Source organism: Hyla sarda, chromosome 2 (genome assembly GCF_029499605.1).
Source record: "Hyla sarda isolate aHylSar1 chromosome 2, aHylSar1.hap1, whole genome shotgun sequence".
In the NCBI taxonomy this organism is placed as follows: domain Eukaryota; kingdom Metazoa; phylum Chordata; class Amphibia; order Anura; family Hylidae; genus Hyla; species Hyla sarda.
This window is the reverse complement of record NC_079190.1, coordinates 419,262,851-419,286,496: the sequence shown is the minus strand read 5'-3', so window position 1 is coordinate 419,286,496 and position 23,646 is coordinate 419,262,851. Positions and strand designations below refer to the sequence as shown.

General features: G+C 40.9%; 1 protein-coding gene across 3 annotated transcripts in view; it reads right to left on the bottom strand.

The window, feature by feature from the left end:
• The window catches only part of WWC3 (WWC family member 3), a 214,728-nt gene that overhangs the window by 9,986 nt on the left and 181,096 nt on the right, over nt 1-23,646 (bottom strand). For all 3 annotated transcript variants that reach the window (XM_056558881.1, XM_056558883.1, XM_056558884.1), the window contains 6 exons: nt 22,257-22,449; nt 21,211-21,375; nt 19,834-19,985; nt 14,957-15,119; nt 13,098-13,262; nt 11,795-11,887 (listed from right to left, as the gene is read on the bottom strand). In XM_056558881.1, coding sequence (XP_056414856.1) covers nt 11,795-11,887; nt 13,098-13,262; nt 14,957-15,119; nt 19,834-19,985; nt 21,211-21,375; nt 22,257-22,449 — 931 coding nt within the window. The remainder of the gene's footprint in view (nt 1-11,794; nt 11,888-13,097; nt 13,263-14,956; nt 15,120-19,833; nt 19,986-21,210; nt 21,376-22,256; nt 22,450-23,646) is intronic.

Sequence of the window (23,646 nt, the reverse complement as noted above, 5' to 3'; positions counted from 1 at the left end):
ATACAGTATCTCCCATAAGTGAGTCCACCCCTCATATTATATACAGTATATCCCATAAGTGAGTCCACCCCTCACATTATATATACAGTATATCCCATAAGTGAGTCCTCCCCTCACATTATATACAGTATCTCCCATAAGTGACTCCACCCTTCACATTATATATACAGTATCTCCCATAAGTGAGTCCACCCCTCATATTATATACTGTATCTCCCATAAGTGAGTCCACTCCTCACATTATATACAGTATATCCCATAAGTGAGTCCACCCCTCACATTATATATACAGTATCTCCCATAAGTGAGTCCACCCCTCACAATATATACAGTATATCCCATAAGTGAGTCCACCCCTCACATTATATATACAGTATCTCCTATAAGTGACTCCACCTCTCACATTATATACAGTATCTCCCATAAGTGAGTCCACCCCTCACATTATATATACAGTATCTCCCATAAGTGAGTCCACCCCTCACATTATATATACAGTATCTCCCATAAGAGAGTCCACCCCTCACATTATATATACAGTATCTCCCATAAGTGAGTCCACCCCTCACATTATATATAGTATCTCCCATAAGTGAGTCCACCCCTCACATTATATATACAGTATCTCCCATAAGTGAGTCCACCCCTCACATTATATATACAGTATCTCCCATAAGTGAGTCCACCCCTCACATTATATATATATACAGTATCTCCCATAAGTGACTCCACCCCTCACATTATATACAGTATCTCCCATAAGTGAGTCCACTCCTCAGATTATATACAGTATCTCCCATAAGTGAGTCCACCCCTCACATTATATATACAGTATCTCCCATAAGTGAGTCCACCCCTCACATTATATATACAGTATCTCCCATAAGTGACTCCACCCCTCACATTATATACAGTATATCCCATAAGTGACTCCACCCCTCACATTATATACAGTATATCACATAAGTGAGTCCACCCCTCACATTATATATACAGTATCTCCCATAAGTGAGTCCACCCCTCACATTATATACAGTATCTCCCATAAGTGAGTCCACCCCTCACATTATATACAGTATATCCCATAAGTGAGTCCACCCCTCACATTATATATACAGTATCTCCCATAAGTGAGTCCACCCCTCATATTATATACAGTATCTCCCATAAGTGAGTCCACCCCTCATATTATATACAGTATATCCCATAAGTGAGTCCACCCCTCACATTATATATACAGTATATCCCATAAGTGAGTCCTCCCCTCACATTATATACAGTATCTCCCATAAGTGACTCCACCCTTCACATTATATATACAGTATCTCCAATAAGTGAGTCCACCCCTCATATTATATACTGTATCTCCCATAAGTGAGTCCACTCCTCACATTATATACAGTATATCCCATAAGTGAGTCCACCCCTCACATTATATATACAGTATCTCCCATAAGTGAGTCCACCCCTCACAATATATACAGTATATCCCATAAGTGAGTCCACCCCTCACATTATATATACAGTATCTCCTATAAGTGACTCCACCTCTCACATTATATACAGTATCTCCCATAAGTGAGTCCACCCCTCACATTATATATACAGTATCTCCCATAAGTGAGTCCACCCCTCACATTATATATACAGTATCTCCCATAAGAGAGTCCACCCCTCACGTTATATATACAGTATCTCCCATAAGTGAGTCCACCCCTCACATTATATATAGTATCTCCCATAAGTGAGTCCACCCCTCACATTATATATACAGTATCTCCCATAAGTGAGTCCACCCCTCACATTATATATACAGTATCTCCCATAAGTGAGTCCACCCCTCACATTATATATATATACAGTATCTCCCATAAGTGACTCCACCCCTCACATTATATACAGTATCTCCCATAAGTGAGTCCACTCCTCAGATTATATACAGTATCTCCCATAAGTGAGTCCACCCCTCACATTATATATACAGTATCTCCCATAAGTGAGTCCACCCCTCACATTATATATACAGTATCTCCCATAAGTGACTCCACCCCTCACATTATATACAGTATATCCCATAAGTGACTCCACCCCTCACATTATATACAGTATATCACATAAGTGAGTCCACCCCTCACATTATATATACAGTATCTCCCATAAGTGAGTCCACCCCTCACATTATATATGCAGTATATCCCATAAGTGAGTCCACCCCTCACATTATATACAGTATATCCCATAAGTGAGTCCACCCCTCATATTATATACAGTATCTCCCATAAGTGAGTCCACCCCTCACATTATATACAGTATCTCCCATAAGTGAGTCCACCCCTCACATTATATATACAGTATATCCCATAAGTGAGTCCTCCCCTCACATTATATACAGTATATCCCATAAGTGAGTGCACCCCTCACATTATATATACATTATCTCCCATAAGTGAGTCCACCCCTCACATTATACACAGCATCTCCCATAAGTGAGTCCACCCCTCACATTATATACAGTATCTCCCATAAGTGAGTCCACCCCTCACATTATATACAGTATCTCCCATAAGTGAGTCCACCCCTCACATTATATATACAGTATATCCCATAAGTGAGTCCACCCCTCACATTATATATACATTATCTCCCATAAGTGAGTCCACCCCTCACATCATATACAGTATATCCCATAAGTGAGTCCACCCCTCACATTATATACAGTATCTCCCATAAGTGAGTCCACCCCTCACATTATACACAGCATCTCCCATAAGTGAGTCCACCCCTCACATTATATATGCAGTATATCCCATAAGTGAGTCCACCCCTCACATTATATATACAGTATCTCCCATAAGTGAGTCCACCCCTCACATTATATACAGTATCTCCCATAAGTGAGTCCACCCCTCACATTATATACAGTATCTCCCATAAGTGAGTCCACCCCTCACATTATATATACAGTATATCCCATAAGTGAGTCCACCCCTCACATTATATATACATTATCTCCCATAAGTGAGTCCACCCCTCACATCATATACAGTATATCCCATAAGTGAGTCCACCCCTCACATTATATACAGTATCTCCCATAAGTGAGTCCACCCCTCACATTATACACAGCATCTCCCATAAGTGAGTCCACCCCTCACATTATATATGCAGTATATCCCATAAGTGAGTCCACCCCTCACATTATATATACATTATCTCCCATAAGTGAGTCCACCCCTCACATCATATACAGTATATCCCATAAGTGAGTCCACCCCTCACATTATATACATTATCTCCCATAAGTGAGTCCACCCCTCACATTATACACAGCATCTCCCATAAGTGAGTCCACCCCTCACATTATATACAGTATCTCCCATAAGTGAGTCCACCCCTCACATTATATACAGTATCTCCCATAAGTGAGTCCATCCCTCACATTATATATACAGTATATCCCATAAGTGAGTCCACCCCTCACATTATATATACAGTATCTCCCATAAGTGAGTCCACTCCTCAGATTATATACAGTATCTCCCATAAGTGAGTCCTCCCCTCACATTATATATACAGTATCTCCCATAAGTGAGTCCACCCCTCACATTATATATGCAGTATATCCCATAAGTGAGTCCACCCCTCACATTATATATACAGTATCTCCCATAAGAGAGTCCACCCCTCACATTATATATACAGTATCTCCCATAAGTGAGTCCACCCCTCACATTATATATACAGTATCTCCCATAAGTGAGTCCACCCCTCACATTATACACAGCATCTCCCATAAGTGAGTCCACCCCTCACATTATATACAGTATCTCCCATAAGTGAGTCCACCCCTCACATTATATATACAGTATCTCCCATAAGTGAGTCCACCCCTCATATTATATACAGTATCTCCCATAAGTGAGTCCACCCCTCACATTATATACAGTATCTCCCATAAGTGAGTCCACCCCTCACATTATATATAGTATCTCCCATAAGTGAGTCCACCCCTCACATTATATATACAGTATATCCCATAAGTGAGTCCACCCCTCACATTATATACAGTATCTCCCATAAGTGAGTCCACCCCTCACATTATATACAGTATCTCCCATAAGTGAGTCCACCCCTCACATTATATACAGTATCTCCCATAAGTGAGTCCACCCCTCACATTATATATACAGTATATCCCATAAGTGAGTCCACCCCTCACATTATATATACATTATCTCCCATAAGTGAGTCCACCCCTCACATCATATACAGTATATCCCATAAGTGAGTCCACCCCTCACATTATATACAGTATCTCCCATAAGTGAGTCCACCCCTCATATTATATACTGTATCTCCCATAAGTGAGTCCACTCCTCACATTATATACAGTATATCCCATAAGTGAGTCCACCCCTCACATTATATATACAGTATCTCCCATAAGTGAGTCCACCCCTCACAATATATACAGTATATCCCATAAGTGAGTCCACCCCTCACATTATATATACAGTATCTCCTATAAGTGACTCCACCTCTCACATTATATACAGTATCTCCCATAAGTGAGTCCACCCCTCACATTATATATACAGTATCTCCCATAAGTGAGTCCACCCCTCACATTATATATACAGTATCTCCCATAAGAGAGTCCACCCCTCACATTATATATACAGTATCTCCCATAAGTGAGTCCACCCCTCACATTATATATAGTATCTCCCATAAGTGAGTCCACCCCTCACATTATATATACAGTATCTCCCATAAGTGAGTCCACCCCTCACATTATATATACAGTATCTCCCATAAGTGAGTCCACCCCTCACATTATATATATATACAGTATCTCCCATAAGTGACTCCACCCCTCACATTATATACAGTATCTCCCATAAGTGAGTCCACTCCTCAGATTATATACAGTATCTCCCATAAGTGAGTCCACCCCTCACATTATATATACAGTATCTCCCATAAGTGAGTCCACCCCTCACATTATATATACAGTATCTCCCATAAGTGACTCCACCCCTCACATTATATACAGTATATCCCATAAGTGACTCCACCCCTCACATTATATACAGTATATCACATAAGTGAGTCCACCCCTCACATTATATATACAGTATCTCCCATAAGTGAGTCCACCCCTCACATTATATACAGTATCTCCCATAAGTGAGTCCACCCCTCACATTATATACAGTATATCCCATAAGTGAGTCCACCCCTCACATTATATATACAGTATCTCCCATAAGTGAGTCCACCCCTCATATTATATACAGTATCTCCCATAAGTGAGTCCACCCCTCATATTATATACAGTATATCCCATAAGTGAGTCCACCCCTCACATTATATATACAGTATATCCCATAAGTGAGTCCTCCCCTCACATTATATACAGTATCTCCCATAAGTGACTCCACCCTTCACATTATATATACAGTATCTCCCATAAGTGAGTCCACCCCTCATATTATATACTGTATCTCCCATAAGTGAGTCCACTCCTCACATTATATACAGTATATCCCATAAGTGAGTCCACCCCTCACATTATATATACAGTATCTCCCATAAGTGAGTCCACCCCTCACAATATATACAGTATATCCCATAAGTGAGTCCACTCCTCACATTATATATACAGTATCTCCTATAAGTGACTCCACCTCTCACATTATATACAGTATCTCCCATAAGTGAGTCCACCCCTCACATTATATATACAGTATCTCCCATAAGTGAGTCCACCCCTCACATTATATATACAGTATCTCCCATAAGAGAGTCCACCCCTCACATTATATATACAGTATCTCCCATAAGTGAGTCCACCCCTCACATTATATATAGTATCTCCCATAAGTGAGTCCACCCCTCACATTATATATACAGTATCTCCCATAAGTGAGTCCACCCCTCACATTATATATACAGTATCTCCCATAAGTGAGTCCACCCCTCACATTATATATATATACAGTATCTCCCATAAGTGACTCCACCCCTCACATTATATACAGTATCTCCCATAAGTGAGTCCACTCCTCAGATTATATACAGTATCTCCCATAAGTGAGTCCACCCCTCACATTATATATACAGTATCTCCCATAAGTGAGTCCACCCCTCACATTATATATACAGTATCTCCCATAAGTGACTCCACCCCTCACATTATATACAGTATATCCCATAAGTGACTCCACCCCTCACATTATATACAGTATATCACATAAGTGAGTCCACCCCTCACATTATATATACAGTATCTCCCATAAGTGAGTCCACCCCTCACATTATATATGCAGTATATCCCATAAGTGAGTCCACCCCTCACATTATATACAGTATATCCCATAAGTGAGTCCACCCCTCATATTATATACAGTATCTCCCATAAGTGAGTCCACCCCTCACATTATATACAGTATCTCCCATAAGTGAGTCCACCCCTCACATTATATATACAGTATATCCCATAAGTGAGTCCTCCCCTCACATTATATACAGTATATCCCATAAGTGAGTGCACCCCTCACATTATATATACATTATCTCCCATAAGTGAGTCCACCCCTCACATTATACACAGCATCTCCCATAAGTGAGTCCACCCCTCACATTATATACAGTATCTCCCATAAGTGAGTCCACCCCTCACATTATATACAGTATCTCCCATAAGTGAGTCCACCCCTCACATTATATATACAGTATATCCCATAAGTGAGTCCACCCCTCACATTATATATACATTATCTCCCATAAGTGAGTCCACCCCTCACATCATATACAGTATATCCCATAAGTGAGTCCACCCCTCACATTATATACAGTATCTCCCATAAGTGAGTCCACCCCTCACATTATACACAGCATCTCCCATAAGTGAGTCCACCCCTCACATTATATATGCAGTATATCCCATAAGTGAGTCCACCCCTCACATTATATATACAGTATCTCCCATAAGTGAGTCCACCCCTCACATTATATATACAGTATCTCCCATAAGTGAGTCCACCCCTCACATTATATATACAGTATCTCCCATAAGTGAGTATCCCCCCCCCTCACATTATATACAGCATCTCCCATAAGTGAGTCCACCCCTCACATTATATACAGTATCTCCCATAAGTGAGTCCACCCCTCACATTATATATACAGTATCTCCCATAAGTGAGTCCACCCCTCATATTATATACAGTATCTCCCATAAGTGAGTCCACCCCTCACATTATATACAGTATCTCCCATAAGTGAGTCCACCCCTCACATTATATATACAGTATATCCCATAAGTGAGTCCTCCCCTCACATTATATACAGTATATCCCATAAGTGAGTCCACCCCTCACATTATATATACAGTATATCCCATAAGTGAGTCCTCCCCTCACATTATATACAGTATATCCCATAAGTGAGTCCACCCCTCACATTATATATACATTATCTCCCATAAGTGAGTCCACCCCTCACATTATATACAGTATCTCCCATAAGTGAGTCCACCCCTCACATTATATACAGTATCTCCCATAAGTGAGTCCACCCCTCACATTATATACAGTATCTCCCATAAGTGAGTCCACCCCTCACATTATATATACAGTATATCCCATAAGTGAGTCCACCCCTCACATTATATATACATTATCTCCCATAAGTGAGTCCACCCCTCACATCATATACAGTATATCCCATAAGTGAGTCCACCCCTCACATTATATACAGTATCTCCCATAAGTGAGTCCACCCCTCACATTATACACAGCATCTCCCATAAGTGAGTCCACCCCTCACATTATATACAGTATCTCCCATAAGTGAGTCCACCCCTCACATTATATACAGTATCTCCCATAAGTGAGTCCACCCCTCACATTATATATACAGTATATCCCATAAGTGAGTCCACCCCTCACATTATATATACAGTATCTCCCATAAGTGAGTCCACCCCTCACATTATATATACAGTATCTCCCATAAGTGAGTCCACCCCTCACATTATATATACAGTATCTCCCATAAGTGAGTCTCCCCCCCCCTCACATTATATACAGCATCTCCCATAAGTGAGTCAACCCCTCACATTATATACAGTATCTCCCATAAGTGAGTCCACCCCTCACATTATATATACAGTATCTCCCATAAGTGAGTCCACCCCTCATATTATATACAGTATCTCCCATAAGTGAGTCCACCCCTCACATTATATATACAGTATATCCCATAAGTGAGTCCTCCCCTCACATTATATACAGTATATCCCATAAGTGAGTCCACCCCTCACATTATATATACAGTATATCCCATAAGTGAGTCCTCCCCTCACATTATATACAGTATATCCCATAAGTGAGTCCACCCCTCACATTATATATACATTATCTCCCATAAGTGAGTCCACCCCTCACATTATATACAGTATCTCCCATAAGTGAGTCCACCCCTCACATTATATACAGTATCTCCCATAAGTGAGTCCACCCCTCACATTATATACAGTATCTCCCATAAGTGAGTCCACCCCTCACATTATATATACAGTATATCCCATAAGTGAGTCCACCCCTCACATTATATATACATTATCTCCCATAAGTGAGTCCACCCCTCACATCATATACAGTATATCCCATAAGTGAGTCCACCCCTCACATTATATACATTATCTCCCATAAGTGAGTCCACCCCTCACATTATACACAGCATCTCCCATAAGTGAGTCCACCCCTCACATTATATACAGTATCTCCCATAAGTGAGTCCACCCCTCACATTATATACAGTATCTCCCATAAGTGAGTCCATCCCTCACATTATATATACAGTATATCCCATAAGTGAGTCCACCCCTCACATTATATATACAGTATCTCCCATAAGTGAGTCCACTCCTCAGATTATATACAGTATCTCCCATAAGTGAGTCCTCCCCTCACATTATATATACAGTATCTCCCATAAGTGAGTCCACCCCTCACATTATATATGCAGTATATCCCATAAGTAAGTCCACCCCTCACATTATATATACAGTATCTCCCATAAGAGAGTCCACCCCTCACATTATATATACAGTATCTCCCATAAGTGAGTCCACCCCTCACATTATATATACAGTATCTCCCATAAGTGAGTCCACCCCTCACATTATACACAGCATCTCCCATAAGTGAGTCCACCCCTCACATTATATACAGTATCTCCCATAAGTGAGTCCACCCCTCACATTATATATACAGTATCTCCCATAAGTGAGTCCACCCCTCATATTATATACAGTATCTCCCATAAGTGAGTCCACCCCTCACATTATATACAGTATCTCCCATAAGTGAGTCCACCCCTCACATTATATATAGTATCTCCCATAAGTGAGTCCACCCCTCACATTATATATACAGTATATCCCATAAGTGAGTCCACCCCTCACATTATATACAGTATCTCCCATAAGTGAGTCCACCCCTCACATTATATACAGTATCTCCCATAAGTGAGTCCACCCCTCACATTATATACAGTATCTCCCATAAGTGAGTCCACCCCTCACATTATATATACAGTATATCCCATAAGTGAGTCCACCCCTCACATTATATATACATTATCTCCCATAAGTGAGTCCACCCCTCACATCATATACAGTATATCCCATAAGTGAGTCCACCCCTCACATTATATACAGTATCTCCCATAAGTGAGTCCACCCCTCACATTATACACAGCATCTCCCATAAGTGAGTCCACCCCTCACATTATATACAGTATCTCCCATAAGTGAGTCCACCCCTCACATTATATACAGTATCTCCCATAAGTGAGTCCACCCCTCACATTATATATACAGTATATCCCATAAGTGAGTCCACCCCTCACATTATATATACAGTATCTCCCATAAGTGAGTCCACTCCTCAGATTATATACAGTATCTCCCATAAGTGAGTCCTCCCCTCACATTATATATACAGTATCTCCCATAAGTGAGTCCACCCCTCACATTATATATGCAGTATATCCCATAAGTGAGTCCACCCCTCACATTATATATACAGTATCTCCCATAAGAGAGTCCACCCCTCACATTATATATACAGTATCTCCCATAAGTGAGTCCACCCCTCACATTATATATACAGTATCTCCCATAAGTGAGTCCACCCCTCACATTATACACAGCATCTCCCATAAGTGAGTCCACCCCTCACATTATATACAGTATCTCCCATAAGTGAGTCCACCCCTCACATTATATATACAGTATCTCCCATAAGTGAGTCCACCCCTCATATTATATACAGTATCTCCCATAAGTGAGTCCACCCCTCACATTATATACAGTATCTCCCATAAGTGAGTCCACCCCTCACATTATACATACAGTATATCCCATAAGTGAGTCCTCCCCTCACATTATATACAGTATATCCCATAAGTGAGTCCACCCCTCACATTATATATACATTATTTCCCATAAGTGAGTCCACCCCTCACATCATATACAGTATATCCCATAAGTGAGTCCACCCCTCACATTATATACAGTATCTCTCATAAGTGAGTCCACCCCTCACATTATATATACAGTATCTCCCATAAGTGAGTCCACCCCTCACATTATATACAGTATATCCCATAAGTGAGTCCACCCCTCACATTATATATACATTATCTCCCATAAGTGAGTCCACCCCTCACATCATATACAGTATATCCCATAAGTGAGTCCACCCCTCACATTATATACAGTATCTCCCATAAGTGAGTCCACCCCTCACATTATACACAGCATCTCCCATAAGTGAGTCCACCCCTCACATTATATACAGTATCTCCCATAAGTGAGTCCACCCCTCACATTATATACAGTATATCCCATAAGTGAGTCCACCCCTCACATTATATATACATTATCTCCCATAAGTGAGTCCACCCCTCACATCATATACAGTATATCCCATAAGTGAGTCCACCCCTCACATTATATACAGTATCTCCCATAAGTGAGTCCACCCCTCACATTATACACAGCATCTCCCATAAGTGAGTCCACCCCTCACATTATATACAGTATCTCCCATAAGTGAGTCCACCCCTCACATTATATATACAGTATCTCCCATAAGTGAGTCCACCCCTCACATTATATATACAGTATCTCCCATAAGTGAGTCCACTCCTCACATTATATACAGTATCTCCCATAAGTGAGTCCACCCCTCACATTATATACAGTATATCCCATAAGTGAGTCCACCCCTCACATTATTTACAGTATCTCACATAAGTGAGTCCACCCCTCACATTATATATACAGTATCTCCCATAAGTGAGTCCACCCCTCACATTATATATACAGTATCTCCTATAAGTGAGTCCACCCCTCACATTATATATCTTATATCCCATAAGTGAGTCCACCCCTCACATTATATACAGTATCTCCCATAAGTGAGTCCACCCCTCACATTATATATCTTATATCCCATAAGTGAGTCCACCCCTCACATTATATACAGTATCTCCCATAAGTGAGTCCCCCCCCCTCACATTTGTGTCATCATTTTATTATATCTTTTCATGTGACAACACTGAGGAACTGACCCTCCGATAACAATGTAAAGTAGTGAGTGCACAGCCTGTATAACAGTGTTTAATCTAAAAAGTGTCAATCCTACTGTTCTCTAGGAAACAAAGCATGTGATTGTCTATTTTAGAACAATGATAAAGTACTAAAATGTCTTCATACCTGTTTATAGCGTAGTGTTCGCCTTTCCAGTGTATTTCGGATGAAAGGTGATTTTCTTGGCAATGTTGAACTATCGCTGTCACTTCGATATAGCTAAATAAAAAAAAAATGTTCATATTATACAAGGCTGGTATAGTGCCCAGTGTTTACAGGCTGAACATCCTAATGTGGAATAGAATGACGCAATGTGATTAACAGATCTAAGGTTCTCGATAGAAACAGGTAAATTCCTTATTCATTTCTTGATAAAGTTGATATAAAAGCTACAGTATATGAAAAGATCAACTTTGCATTTAAAACCATGGTGGCCATATGGTTCTTCTTTGGCATTGGCTAAAAGCATGTGTGTATCTCAGAATTTCTTTAGCCTATTTTACCTGGTCCTTAAAGGGATATTCTGGCTTTCTAAATCTTACCCCCTATCCAAAGGATAGGGCATAATATGTATAACTGCAGGGGTCCTGCCGCTGGGATCCCCGCAATCTCAGAGCAGTCCCCGGCATTCTGTGCCGGGCACTGCCTCTGAGACCGAAATTTGACATCACGACCATGCCCCCATTTGACGTCATGCAACACCCCCTCCATTCATGTCTATGGGAGGGGGCATGACGACATGAATGGAGGGGGCGTGGTGTGACGTCACGTCTCGGAGGCAGCACCTGGCACAGAATGCCGGGGGCTGCACCGAGCTGGCAGGGGTCCCAGTGGTGGGACCCCTGCAATCATATATCTTATGCCCTATCCTTTGGATAGGGGATAAAATGTAGAAGGCCGTAATATCCCTTTAAGGACCAGGTAAAACAGGCTAAAGAAATTCTGAGATACAAACATGCTTTTGGCCAATGCCAAAGAAGAACATGAAGACAGTGTAAACTCAATACCTGCTCAGTTAGGCTGTAGGTATATGGTAGAACTCTATGTACAGAGACATATGATAGCATACACTGTGAAGTAGAGCCCTGCGCTGGACTGCTTTCTTAATCCCGCTTCTGCCTTCAACAACCTCATTACCACCCACGCCCGCAAGTTTTATTTTTATTGGGTCCCACACTAGGACCTGCAGGACCCCATTCCCGATGCAGGGCTCCACGTGAAGTCATGTGTTACAAAGAAGGGCTGTATTATGGGGTATTTTCCACTAGAAGCAATGCAGCTATACAGTACAGCTGCTGGTGGGGCTAATCATGAGATTCTGTAAAAATCCTCTGTATATCAAAATTTAAATTTTATCGGAAAAATTTACTGTGGCTAAAAATGCATTAGGCACAATAGGACCTTTGACTTATTTTCCAGTAAAACTTACTCTGCAAACATACTGATTCCGTGCTCCCGGGGAAAAGGTCTGAGAGCGGACAATTGTGCTGCTACGGACAAAGGGAGACCCGCGAGACCTGCGGCAGGATCTCTCCTTTTTCAGAATACTAACATCTTCTGGAAAGATATCTTCTGTGTTGGTCTCTTTATCTATCTGCAATGTGTAAAAAAAAATACATAAATAAAAAAAAAATATATATATATATATATATATATATATAAAAAAAAATATCACAGTCAGTGCCGATTTAAATAGTCTTTAACATTGCAGTAAATCAGTAAATCACATATTCTATGCATCCTCCACGTTTACATAAGTAAGTGCACCTATGGATCTGTTCAGTGGTTTGTAGGCACATAAGGATGCTTATAGACATCACTTTTTCTACAAGACAAGCAATGATCATGGCTAGTGTATTTACCATGCCTGATCATTGCTGTCTCTTATCTACCGACATCATGTCATCAAGCAGAAAGAGCTGAGAAGATAATATATATATATATATATATATATATATATATATATATATATACATATATATATATATATATATATATATATATATATATATATATATATACACACAGTATATAGATTGTATATATCTTTGTAGGAAAAAAATCCAGTATAACTTGTCATTCATTGAGTGATTGGGTGGGTGATCCTATCATTGAGTGACACTGCCCATTTGGCTCCTAAGAATAGGTTCAATCAGTCAGTTACAAATAACGTTGAGTATTTTTATCCAATAAAAATATTTTTCAATCTGCTCAGCTGTCCCTGTTCTATAAAATGATACCAACAGGGGTCAAGTCCCGCAGGAACGCTTGGGAACTGAGTTCCTGCACTTTTTTCACAGCAGGAACACCATTACCTTTAGCAAAAGCCCTGCAGGATCAGCCCTAGGGTGTAAATCATGGGTGAGTTCCCTCGCTCCTTTTTTTTTAGGACTTGACCCCTGGATACCAATTGATTAAATAGAATTTGTTTCCAATTAGGTAGAACATGGAGTGCCTACTGCTCAATTCTACAGAGTCTAATAGTGACTTTAAGGGGGTACTCTGCTTCTAGACATCTTATCCCCTATCCCCTATCCGTCATGGCCGCGCCCTACTTGTGATGTCACAGCCATGTCTCCTCAATGCAAGTCAATGCAAGGTGGAGGAGTGCATATAGGGGGCATGGCCGTGATGTCACGAGAACCCCCCCCCCCCCCGCATCACTAGTCATTAGGCACAGAGAGAAGTGCATATCTGGGGTGCCGCAGCCGAAATCCTTTGGATAGGGATAGGATGTCTAGGGGCGGAGTACCCCTTTAAATGGCTTGCATATAGGCTCCACACTCATTGTATTCCAATCTAAGGCCATGTTCACACAGCAGAATGTCCATACGGAATTCACTCAAATACATTCCATACATTTTACTACTGTGCAAACATGGCCTAAGCAAGGCATAAAGCTGTTTACTAGGCATACATTAATTTTTTTTAGCAGATTCTGGTTTCAACAAGACAAGCCCAAGTTTATGGCACATGGCAACCACTGGAGGGTTGATCTATAAGAAAACCAGAGATGAATGTTGCTAATGGTGTCTAGCAGTTGTATTTCTCCCTTGCTCTACTAACATACAGAACTTCTATACCATGTGAAATTGAACAGAATATGTGGGCTCATGAAATCAGCACCAATAACCATCTATTTGTTATCCCGTGTCTATGGTCACCTATATTCATGAACATTAAACAACTATAAACAAATAAAAGAATTTACGAAGATTTTCTTTCATCTTACAGATATCATTTTTGGACATTATAGTATTAGTATTACATGTTTCTTGTGATTTATACCTTCAAAGGCCCACTGTCATTCTTCTGTGAATCATACAAGGTTGCCTGCCCCGTACACATAGGCCCATGCACGGCATCGCCATATATCGTCTCTGAATAATGAGGACTCAATGGTGTACTGTTACTGTGACAACCGCTGTCTACAGAGTCTGCTTGCCAGCTCCTGTTCCAATAAGACACATACAAAAAGACAAAAATAATTTCTTATATCTTGAAATCTGTAATATACGTTTAAAAAAAACTGTAAACATACTAGTGTTGAGCCTGAATATTCGAATAGAACATTTTTATCGCGAATATCGGCACTTTGTGATTTCACGAATATTTAGAATATATCTAAATATATTTGTTATGACGAATATTCGTTTTTTTTTCCCACAGTACACATCATAATGATTATGAATGATCATCCCAGCTTGTGGTCGAAAGAAAGCGAATATGTGAATCTCGGCACTTCCAGAGGACACTGATCCCTCCCTTCTTTGAGCCTGTGGGCCAATAAGAAGGATGCAAATACAGTTGCTAGAGATTAGCAACATCCCTAGCAACCAATAGGAAAGTAGTTAGCTGAAAGATCTAATTGCTCATTCGAATATTTGTCCATATATTTGTGAAATATCGCGAATTCGAATATGGCCTATGCCACTCATCACTAATAAATACCTGTAACATAAACTGTGGCCAACTGTAGATCCAATTTTTTTTATTTGTACAGAAAACTGTCTCTGGCATTAATATTCTCACTTATGTTATCATGCTGCAGATTTGTCGCAGAAGCTAATTCCATCTCACAATGAGGATGGTTTTGCAGCATAAGCATGGATTTCTGGAAGCCCTATTTATATGTATATAAAAAGAGATAAACAGGTACCCGCACTCACCGCAAGGAAACAGCAGACCGACTCTCCTGGACTCTAGGATATGCCCGGCATCAAGCTGGTAGCAGGGCGCTTAGAGTGGAGGCGACTGCCGGCAAAGTTTTGCGCAAGACGATGATACGAGGCCGGAAGAAGCACGTCTTGCGCAAAACTTTGCAGTCAGTTGCTTCCACTCTGAGCGCCCTGCTACCAGCTTGATGCCGGGCATATCCTAGAGTCCAGGAGAGTCGGTCTGCTGTTTCCTTGCGGTGAGTGCGGGTACCTGTTTATCTCTATTTGTATATTGTTGAGTGACTTTGGATTTCTTGGTCCCCGGACTCAAGGGCACTAGGACTCCGCTTGGCCACAGTGACAGTTCATTAGGCTCCATATTATATGCTGTTATACAGCTTGGATATAGGTGTCGGTCCCTCTTTACAGCAGTGCCCTCTGTTTTGTGTTTGTCACTATTTATATGTATGGCCAGTCGTATTAATGTATGCAGCAAAACTTAAGGTGATAATACTCTAATACTGACATTATCCCACCTAATATCCAGATCCATTAGTTTTTCAATGCTTAATTTTGTCAATAAATTACACCGGTAAGGCTCAGTTCACACTTTATTTTTCAGCCATGTTAGAGGTATACACCATAGCCCTTATTTACTAAAAGTGTTGTGTAGGTTTCTTTGTGGATTTTAATTCCCTACAATTTTTTTTCCACAGTATTTAATAAGGTTTCCCTACATTTTCAACTTTCCCTACACTTTGCTTTTTTACACATGTTCTGATCTGTAGGGTTTTCCTCAGCTTAAATCCACCACATTTTATGAGGAAGCCTTAGTAAATATGTTGGGTTTTTGTGAAAATGTCAGGAACATGCGCCATTTCGGGGACCACGCCCCTTTTTCGGGTTTTCTTAGCAAAATGGAGAGTTAGTCTGGGTTTTTTCAATTCTGGCGCAAATTCTGGCGCAGACAGAATCTGGCACACAACCCGACAAAACATGTCGGGTTTGCAATAGTAAATGAGGGCCCATGTGTATCACCCGATAAATGCCTTCAACATTTTTCCTTACAGCAACATACATTGGCCACTGATACTAAATTAAAAAAAAATTATATTGAATGGAGACTGCTCCATTGAAAGAAAAACTAAGCCAACAAATACTGGCCTAATTTATGACAAAATACATGGTGCCTGGGGACCTATGGACATTTCAGAATACAGTATTTGTCGGGGCTTTCTCCTGATGCATTTTTCTAAACATGCCTAAAATATGAAATGCGAACAGAGCTTTAGACTATTGGCTTGAAATTAACAATAGCTGTATTTCTGAGTGATTTAGGCATCATGGTAATAATATAAATTAAGACAATACAATGTATATACCACACATACCCCAATAATGCTACTCTGTTTAAATATTCTTGTATATACAGGTGACTTTTTATAATAACACTGTAGTCAGATGAGGAGGAAATGACTTTTCTAAACTGTGTAAGAATTCAACAGTGATCTGGATCGGCCTACTATCTAAGGGGTTCACATATGTCCGGCATCCGGCTGTGAATTCAACCTAGATCTCGACGCTACTGATGCCACAACTGATGTTGTCATCAGTTGTATGGCATCAGGCATCCATTGTTTCTGCACGGCGGACAGGGGAACACAGCAAGCTGCATTCCCCCGTCCGGTACCCTCCGGCGTGTCCAACCATATGGCATCAAAATGGAGACGCTGGATGATTATGAACTGTCCCATTCAAATAAATGGGATCAGTTCTAGCATCAGTTTCCCTCCGGTGCATGCCAGAGGGAAACTATGCCGGACATCTCATATATGTTAACCCAGCATAAGATGGTCAGGCTCTCAGGCATGTGCGAACAGGCAATACTGTCTTCACACAATATTTTGCAGTGATATTTCAGTCTTTAGTTTGATTTTGGAAAAATTGCTTTAAAAATATTATACAATGCATTCATGAAAGTCTTTAGATTTGCTTCACATCTTGTGTTGCAGCTTTGTGCTAAAAAAACAAAACAAAAAAAAACAAGGTTTTCTCTATCATTCTGCACTCAATACTCTACAATGACAAAACGAAAACAGAATAGAAATCTTTGCTAATTCAGACCCTTTACTCAGTACTTAGTTGAAGCCCTTTGGGCAGTGATTATAGGCACCAGTCTTCATGAGGATGGTGCCCAAAGGTTTGCACACCTGGATTTGGGATTGTCTGCAATTGTTCCCTGCAGATCCTCTCATGTTCTGTCAGGCTAGATGGGGATCTTTGGATGACCATTTTTAGGTCACTCAACCACTGTAAAACACCCCCCAAAGCATAATGCTGTCACCACATTGATTCACAGTAGGGATGGTATTGGGAAGGTGATGAACAGTGCCTGGTTCCCTCCAGACACAATGCTTAGAATAAACACCAAAAAGTTCAACATTGGTTTAATCAGACTAGAGAATCTTGTTTCTCACAGTCTGAGAGGCCTTTAAATGTTTTTTTGCAGACTCCAGGCAGCTTTCATGTGTCTTTTACTGAGCAGAGGCTTTTTTCTGATCACTCTGCCATAAGGCCCAGATTGGTGGAGTGTTGCAGTGATGGTTGATCGTCTGGAGGTTTCTTCCATCTGCACACGGGATATTTGGAGCTCAGTCAGAGTGGCCATTGGGTTTTTGGTGATCTCTCTTACCAGGGCTCTTCTTCCCAGGATACTAGGTGGGGTAACCAGCAATAGGAAAAGTTATGGTTGTTCCAAACTTCTTCCATTTAAAGGGGTACTCCGCTGCTTAGCGTTTGGAACAAACTGTTCCGAACGCTGGAGCCGGGAGCTTGTGATGTCATATCCCCGCCCCCTCATAGTGCCACGCCCCACCCCCTTAATGCAAGTCTATGGGAGGGGGCATGACGGCTGTCACACCCCCTCCCATAGACTTGCATTGAGGGGGTGGGGTGTGACATAACGAGGGGGCGGGGCTATGATGTCTCGAGCTCCCGTTGCAGACTCCAGCTTTTTTGGAACAGTTTGTTCCAAACGCAGAGCAGCGTAGTACCTCTTTAAGAATAATGGAGACCAACGTGCTCTTAGGAACTATCAGTGCAGCAGATTTTTTGTACCCTTCTTCAGAATTGTGTCTCTACGCTGTTCTTTCTCTCCTTAGGCTTCATTTTTGCTCAGATATGCATTGTCAATTGTGTGACCTTATTTTACCACAAGGTCGTAAAATTTAAAAAATTGTAAAAATTGAAGGAAGGAGTCTAAAGACTTTCTGAATGCATTGTATGACTACTGTGAACACAGCATCAGAGAGTTGGTTTAAACTACAGGCCACATCAGCTGATGTGCATGAAGCCACCCCAACAAAATCATGGGGAAAAAAAAAATTGTAACACATACGGCACTATGTGAACACAGCTTAAGATTTTTTTCTGAATAGGAAGTAAATTCTGTAACATCTGTATAAAACATTAGAGGAGAACTCCAGCAAAAGCTCACTTACCCCTATCCACAGCATAGGGGATAAGTAGCTTAAAGAGCCGGGGTCCCATCTTGGAGATATCAGGGGCCGGGGGGGGGGGGTTGCAGCGGACAAAACTCCCATGATCTCTGGAACGGGACCCTGGCTCTCTAAGTGAGGAACACGTGTTGTCTACTGGTGGACGGAACATGCTCCATTCATTTCTACGGGAGTGCCGATGATGCCGGAGTGCTGTACTCGGGTCTTTTAAACGCTCCCATAGAAATGACGGGAGCACATGCCATCTACTGCACGTGCTCCTCACTGAGCACCAGGTCCCATCCCGGAAATCGGGGGGGTTTCAGCGGTCAGATCCCCCGCGGTCAGCTAGATAGGGGATATGTAAATTTTTGATGAAGTTTGCCATTAATAATGGCAAGAATATTTAGTAAAAAAAAAAAAAGTCCGGTGTCACAGAAGGCAAAAGATGTAGGTTCAAGAGTACACCTACTCTGTAAAGATCTTATTTATAGCATAGGGTCAGATGTACCTCTCTGAGGTTGCCTCCACTTGGTCCTCTTTCCGCTCCATCTCAAGGATCTCTTCTTCTGTATATTCCAGCTTCACCCTCTCCTCTTCCAGTTCACGCTCCACTGCTTTTAGCTGAGCTGTTGTCCGAGCCAAGAGAACTGATACAGCATCCTAAGGGAAAGAACCAAAAATCATTCAAACACCCAATTAAATAGAAGATGGAAGCATAAAACATTCTAATGGAAACAACCATTTCACCAAAGTATCTGTACAGGTCATCCAACTATATAGTTCTACTTGAGCAGAATTCCCTTATTGACTGAACCTCTTGCAGGCCAACATTACAAAGATACACTCATTCACTCAGCCCCGTATATACATTTTCTGTCATTTTAATCTGTATTTCTATTAAATATTTTAGGTCAAAGGTGCAGACTTACAGATGTTTTAGAGGTGAATGTGTCATGTGAATTATTATACAACACGTGTAGCACAAAACATTGAAAAAGCAGGAAAACATCCAGCATCAGGATGGATTCCAAATAAAACTTCAAGCTTTATTGCATCCCAATAAAACGTCCATACAGAGAAACAGGTCAGGGTAGCTACGTTTGGTTAGCCAAGCCGACCACATTCCCTGTATGGACTTTTTATTTGGGTGCATTAAAGCTTGAAGTTTTGTTTGGAATCCATCCTGATGCTGGATGTTTTTCCTGCCTTTGCATGCACGTGCGATGAGCTGACCATCTGGATTCTTTCCTATGGTAAAAAAGATTCCTGAATCCAGAAGCTGAATTTATATCAAGCTGAATTAGAAATAAATTAGTTATAGGATGGATGAAATCATCTGTGGCCTATTCCCCCGTGTATACCTCCGCATATGCCAGTGATTGGTTCTAAAGTGTTAAAAGTGGGCCAGTGGCCACAATAGAAAGAAATAAGTATACTATGTGAAGTTTTACTGGAGCATACCCCTTATGTCCCAATAAGTGCCAGTTATTAGGAGGAAAACCCCTTGTAAATGAGAGGTGTCAATGAGGAACAACAAAAAATATTTTAAAGGGGTTATCCAGGGATAGGAAACAAAGCTAATTTCCTCCAAATACAACACCACATCTGTCTCCAAGTTGTGTGTGGCATTACAACTTGGCTCCATTCAGCTGTAATACCACAGACAAGCTGAGGACAGGGGTGGCACTGTTTTTTGAAGAAATCAGCTCTGTTTTTGTAAGCCTGGACAACCCCCTTAAGGGCATTTTATGATTCCTACCCATATTTGCTTAGCAGCCCTTACTACAGAATCCTCCTCCTCTAAGCCAAGCAGCCATAGATAAAGTGTCACCTAGGTCACCTGACCATGTCATCCAGTGGTTCTATCTCTGTAAGTGGTACTCACTGTTTTTGCTGGATTTGTGATTTCAGATGTCTTGGTGCAGCCACCAATGCAAGCACCATCATTAACCCTCTGTGGCACAGCACTGCTGTAGATCTGGACAGGATACCACTGGATATGCATCTCCTTTGCTCCTTCATAGCCAGCCAAGCTGATCTGAGCAATCCCCTGTAAAGACATAGAAGTATAAATACAGCCTAAACAGGGCAAGAGATAAAGAGAAATGTGAACAATGACAGTATCTGTACAGTATGTTGGTGATATACCATATAAGCAATAGGAAAAATGTTGTTAATACAGCTCAGATCACTGAGCTTTGAAGGGAACCAATCAGCAAATTTTAACATATACAACGCTTGGCAACGCATTATATATGCTAACATCTTTATCGTTACCATCCTTGGGGAATGTTTTTGTCCCCAAAGCAGTTAAAGACATGTAGTAAGTTCCCCCAGCCATCCCTGGGCGGGGACTTATACTTACCAGGTCCCACCGCTCTGGCTATGGTCCTGCCCCCTCATCTTGATTGATGGGTCGCATCATTGCTCTGCTCCGTCTGCTTAGGGAGAAAAGCAGTGATGCAGGCTGTCAATCAAGAAGAGGGGGCCATGGCCGGAGCAACGGAGCCTGGTAAGTATAAGTCCCCGCCCAAGGGACTACATATCTGTAACATCCTTGGGGGCAAAAACATCCCCAAGGGATGGTGAGGATAAAGATTTTAGCATATATAATGCGTTACCAAGTGTTATATATATTAAAATCTGCTGATTGGTTCCCTTTAAGACAGAACTTCAAAGGACCATACTACAAAATAACAATCCTGTCAAATGACTCCTATTTAAAAAAAATGGAATCTATTTTTTTTTTTGGTATGACTAAGGGTGGTACACATCCGATACACGTGAATATGTAATGATTTTTACATGATTTTTATGGATTAAAAGGACTCATTCACTGCATTTATCCAATTCTTTTTTCTTCAAAATAACAAACTATTTTAGGGTTCATTCAGCTGCATTCCCAGTCTAAGGTATAGTCTACCTACTCACCAGCAGTTCTTCCTGTTGTTCAGGGCACACAGAACATATGTATAACTGTAAGGAGCTCAACTTCAAAACACTGGATTGCATTGGAATCTGGAAAATTTCATTAAACATGAGAGGCATGTGGAAGTCCAGAGCTTTGGAGCAGTATGTGCTTGGTGTGATAGAATCGAGAGACGGCAGATAAACTCGAATATGGCTGCAAGAGAAACAATGCTTCATTGTTAGAAAAATAAAAAGTGCATCCTTAACATAACTGTGTTATACCTGAGAACGAAATGCAAAAGCAAAAAAAAATTGTGTTAATAGTGGCATTTTTAGGCCCAGACACACTGGTCACATATCACTGGCCTTCTGGGCATTGTGTCCTGGCCTTGAGCAAGTAAACAACAAAACCCCAGAGGGTATCAGGGTAACAAAATTATGAACAACAACTTTAGGGAAAACCTGCAAAGGGGTACCCTTAACTAGAAACCCTCCCAATAAAATGTAACTTTTATTTGGTGCTTAAAACAAAGAGAAACAAAGCAAAGATATTTGTGATTCAACTTGACACCACTAGGTGTCAGTACCACACAATTGTTAAAATAACAGCTCCAGTCTAACTCAGTCTAATATTTGTATATCTCATAGGGAGGTGTGCACTTGAATTGCATGGCCACTCAAAGAGCAAACATACTTTGGATGACCTAGAGTAGACTGCTTGAGCTGCAATTTAAAATGTCTCCATAGCCAGTGTCCTGATGTTTTGCTGGCTCCCCAGCTTTATCAAAGAACTGGCGGCTAATAATTAGTTCTTTGATAATGCTGGGGGAGCCAGCGAAACGTCAGGACACTGGCTATGGAGACATTTTAAATTGCAGCTCAAGCAGTATACTCTAGGTCATCCAAAGTATGTTTGCTCTTTGAGTGGCTATACAATTTAAGTGCACACCTCCCTATGAGAGATACAAATATTAAGAGCATAAGACTGAGTTAGACTGGAGCTGTTATTTTAACAGTTGTGTGGTACTGACACTAAGTGGTGTTAAGTTGAATCACAACTATCTATGTTTTGTTTCTCATTTGTTTTAAATGTTAAAAATGTTACAAATGTTTTTAAAAGTTACATTTTATTGGGAGTGTTTCTAGTTTAGGGTACCCCTTTGGGGTTTTCCCCTAAAGTTGTTGTTCATGGCATTGAGCAAGTGACACATACAATAGAAGAAGAACCTTAGAGCAGGAGGTAAACATAGGCTAGGCTTTATAGTTGTATAAGTGGCTAGACACAATCAGATGACCATTGTGGATGACATGGGCGACATTCTGGCTGTCATGGGGGCATTTTAGTTGCTACAATTGCTTATATGTAATTACATAAGGGGCACTATGATCCTTATGTGTTATACTGGTATTA